The sequence below is a fragment of the Gossypium arboreum genome, chromosome 3, assembly GCF_025698485.1.
Source record: "Gossypium arboreum isolate Shixiya-1 chromosome 3, ASM2569848v2, whole genome shotgun sequence".
Lineage (NCBI taxonomy): Eukaryota > Viridiplantae > Streptophyta > Magnoliopsida > Malvales > Malvaceae > Gossypium > Gossypium arboreum.
The window spans coordinates 14,821,741-14,825,667 of NC_069072.1; the positions used below are offsets into that span (position 1 = coordinate 14,821,741).

The 3,927-nt window shown below is 38.9% G+C and overlaps 1 protein-coding gene across 2 annotated transcripts; it reads left to right on the top strand.

Annotated features, from left to right (window-relative positions):
• The first annotated feature begins 215 nt into the window (after positions 1-215).
• On the top strand, positions 216-2,495 carry LOC108474544 (uncharacterized). 2 transcript variants are annotated; one of them, XM_017776499.2, is made up of 4 exons: positions 216-1,121; positions 1,234-1,395; positions 1,474-1,565; positions 1,672-2,495. In XM_017776499.2, exons 1-4 carry the CDS (start codon positions 348-350, stop codon positions 2,306-2,308), a joined length of 1,665 nt encoding a protein of 554 aa, XP_017631988.2. In that variant the 5' UTR covers positions 216-347; the 3' UTR covers positions 2,309-2,495. The 2 variants fall into 2 exon arrangements, with proteins under 2 accessions (XP_017631988.2, XP_017631989.2); XM_017776500.2 differs by having other exon boundaries at positions 1,243-1,395.
• Positions 2,496-3,927: the final 1,432 nt, after the last annotated feature.

Sequence of the window (3,927 nt, forward strand, 5' to 3'; positions counted from 1 at the left end):
GGCCCTATTGGGCTGTAAGCCAAGTCCATTTCAAGAGTTAAATGAAACGCTGCGTGCGTTGAGCGAATAGCCAAATCACAAGCAAAAGCAGGTGAGGTGAGCATCCGGAAGCAAAACTTTTTTCCCAAATTTGTATAATTAAAAATCATTATGATAAGACGCCCCACCACATGACCGTTGCCCCAACGTTCCAAAAATTCCAAAATTTAAAAACCTTTGCTTTCCCAAACTCAAAACTTACCGTTCGCTAACGTCTTATCCTACCCCCAAAACAAACTCTCCTTCTTTCTTTCACTTCTTTTATGCCTTGAGATCTTTTTCAATTCAGGGAAGTTAGATTAGAGATTATGGCGGCATTGGCACCTGGGATTTTGCTGAAATTACTCAATGGGATGAACACTGGGGTGAAGCCAACTAGTGAACATAGGAGTTCGCTTTTGCAGGTCACTGATATTGTGCCGGCTGATCTTGATGAGAAGAACCTTTGGCCTAAACATGGCTTTTACATCAAGGTCTCCGATTCTTCGCATTCCATTTACGTTAGTCTTCCTTCAGACCAAGATGATTTTGTTCTTAGCAACAAAATGCAACTTGGGCAGTTCATTTATGTTGATAGATTGGAGCCTGGCTCTCCTGTTCCTGTTGTTAAAGGTGCAAAGCCCCTCCCTGGAAGGCATCCTTTAGTTGGGACACCCGAGCCTTTAATGGGTTTAAGAAGAAAAGGGGAGAAAAGTGAGCAAAAACAAGAGTCTAAGCTACATAGAAGAGGTTCTTGGGGCAAGGGTGTTAATGGGACTGATGAGATCTCTTCTCCTTTAGTTTTAAAGCCGGTACCTTTAGATTTTGATCAATGTACTCCGGTGAAAGAGCGGTCTAATCTGGTGAGAACTCCGATGATGTCTCCGATGATAAGAAGGGTAGGGAAAGATGGAAATGTTAGTGGTGGTATAAGGTGCTCTTTTGGTGGGGGATTGTTGGCAAAAATGATGGATACAAAAGGAGAAAGTCCAGCTTTGCTTAGAAAAAGCTGTGCTGCACCTTCCTCGGCTTCAAAGTTTCCAAGGAGCAAAAGTGTCATCGACCGGGAGCCTAGAATCCCAAACAGTCCTCTCATCTCAGCTGTAGGTACACTTTTTCCCCCTTTTTTTCCATTTAAAAATTTGCCATGTTTTTCTCCATATTAACTTTTTCAAGGGTGTTTTTTTGTCTTTGATTATACAATTCAAATTTCAGCCATTGCAGGAAAAGAAAAGTTCAACACCACCACCAAGTTTAAAGCGTGGAAGGGTGGCGGCTGCCCAACAACCAGAATCTCAGCTTGATAATAACTCAGCCATCGATAACAGCAAAAGTCCAACCATGAATTTGCCTGGGAAACTTGGCATTCTGGGCAAGGTGAGTTTAAGGCTCATGCTAACCATACTCAATTCTGTCAAGGGTTTTCGCTTAAATTTGACATTCGTGGTTCAACAGGAAGCTGTTCAGCAACGACAAACAGCTCAGAAGATTGCTCTTCAAGCACTAAGAGATGTCACTGCCACAGAGAATCTAGTTCGCTCTCTCAAGTATGTCCTTTCCTTTCCTTTAGTTTTTTTTTTTTTTTTTGTTCTTTCCAATTTTGTTGTTTGTTTAATAATTTTTGAGTTTATATACTTTGGCTGGTGATTGCAGGATGTTTTCCAACTTAAGCAAATCAGCAAAACCAGATGCTCCAGCAGCATGCTTCGATCAGTTTCTGGAATTTCACGCCCAAATTGTGCAGGCCTTGAGCGATATAGCCTCCGTTCAAGCAGCTACTGGAATGTCACAAACCACAAAAACTGAAAAAAAGGATAAAAATGCTGAAGATGAGCCAGCAATCTTGAACGAAATTGGGCAGAATTCAATGGAGCAAAGCAAAAGGCGAACTGCATTGTACAAGTCAATTGCAGGGTTTCCGGAGAGAAGTGAACAAAAGAGGCTCCTGAGATCAAATTCCAACCCCAAAGTATCATCGAAGCTGCCGACTGAATCATGTGGCGGTGAGAACGATGAAAATAAACCGGTATCGAGTAGCTTAAGCAACACGATAAAACTGGGGAAGCAAATAGAAGCAGAAGCAGGGAGCTGGTTCATGAACTTCCTAGAAAAAGCAGTGGAGAATGGTATGAAGAAAGGGGAAGGGGAGGGGAAGAAAGTTCCACAGTCACTGGTATTAAAGGTAATTAATTGGGTAGAGGTGGAGCAGTGTGATGCCAACAAGCGACCGGTTCATCCAAAAGCAGCACAAATAGCTAGGAAGCTAAGGATTAAGATGAAAAACCCTTGAGTTAATTACACAATCTGTGTTTTTGTAAGCAGATATTAAAGTGCATTATTTTTTGTTGGATTGTTTTGGTTTCCAATCACTTTCGAAGGTTGTCTATCTCTCACATCATCATGTATTCGATTGTTTTCACCCATAAGTATAACAATATTGAAAGTGATAACCTTTTCATTTCTATTTCCTTAATAAATATCTCAATTTGTTATATTTCCGAAATTGATATTAGTAGCCGCTCCACACACTCTGCCTCAATTACCTTTTGGTTACCAAGGTCTAATTTATTATGATTTGGTCATTAATATTATCGATTTATAATATAAAAATCATTGAAATATTATTCGGCGTTAAAAATATTACAGAAATTTAACGTGGTATAATTTATAATGTTAAATGCTGACATGATTGATGGAGCTCAAATTTCACCTTCTAAGCTCGTTTTCTTATGCTCTTTTTGAATGTCTTCCATTTCATCAAAATCATCATGGGTTTTCCTAAACTTAAAACATCCTCTATTGCTAGATTGACTTGTTTTTATGGTATATTGCTCCTTTTGTCAGCATCGTCCTTTTCACGATCCTAATTAAAAGATAAATGCTCAGAGCGCCATGCATGGTAAATTCAAGATAAGTCTCCTCTTTTTCTTTTTTATTTTTTTTTAACTTTTTTTTTCTTTTCGTTGATTTGCAGGTCATTGTTTGAATGAAGGGGCTTATCCTTTACTTTTTTTTTATTTTTTATTTGATTGCATTTATTGCTGCTTTTGGGTTATACAGGTAAATTGGTTTTGGGGTTGATAATGGGGATTGGTTTTACCGTGGTGGTGAGAATGGTTGAAAGTGGGGCTTGGTGGTGGTCTGTTAGGGGTGATGGATGAGCTAAAATGGTGAAGATGATGGTGAGAGAGCTTAGATTTAGGGTCTAAGTGGTGTTTTTTTAAGGGAGGGGTGATTGTAAATGTTCTGATAGTTAAAGCAGCTTAGGTTGATGATGGTTGTCGAGGGTCTGAGAGAGGATAGGAAAATGTGATGGTGAGATGGTTTGGAGTGGTAATGATGGTGGCCAGTTTAGCTGAGGGGGATGGTTGGTGTTTGGGAGTTATGTGGAGAAAGGAATGAAAGTGTTTAAATTATGTACCAAACACAAGTGCAGTTTACTTCAGCTCCAACATGTGACTTTGCAATACCAGAATTGGAATAAGAAGTGCAGAGTAGGGCCTTTTCAGCCTCAGAATTTAAAATATTTGAGCTTATACCATAAATGAAGTTGCTATAACCTAACAAAGAAACCTGAGATTTTAGTTTCTGGGCCGTCAATTAATCCATCATCTAATTCACGAGGAGATCTTCAATTGGTGGACCTCACATGATCTTCAATTGGTGGACCTCACTTTTGGCCGCCGACCATACATTCATTTCATCTCACTTTCACCAATTTCCTTCCAAGGTTCAAATTTTCAAAACCAACTTTTGACAAAAATAACTCAATCATCCTCAAATCTTCAATTTTTTATTATTTTAAACACATCTTTTTATATTTTAATGTTTATTTTAGCCAACCAAAGTTTTGTCTAACCCAAAATTTTACTGAATTTTTTATTCCAACTCTAATGTAGAACCCAGATA

Bases quoted from the DNA above. Each gene is read 5' to 3' on its own strand.
- LOC108474544 (XM_017776499.2), top strand. From the start codon at position 348: ATGGCGGCATTGGCACCTGGGATTTTGCTGAAATTACTCAATGGGATG. The intron at 1,122-1,233 runs GTAGGTACACTT...TTCAAATTTCAG, and splicing joins ACAGTCCTCTCATCTCAGCT to CCATTGCAGGAAAAGAAAAG. The intron at 1,396-1,473 runs GTGAGTTTAAGG...GTGGTTCAACAG, and splicing joins AACTTGGCATTCTGGGCAAG to GAAGCTGTTCAGCAACGACA.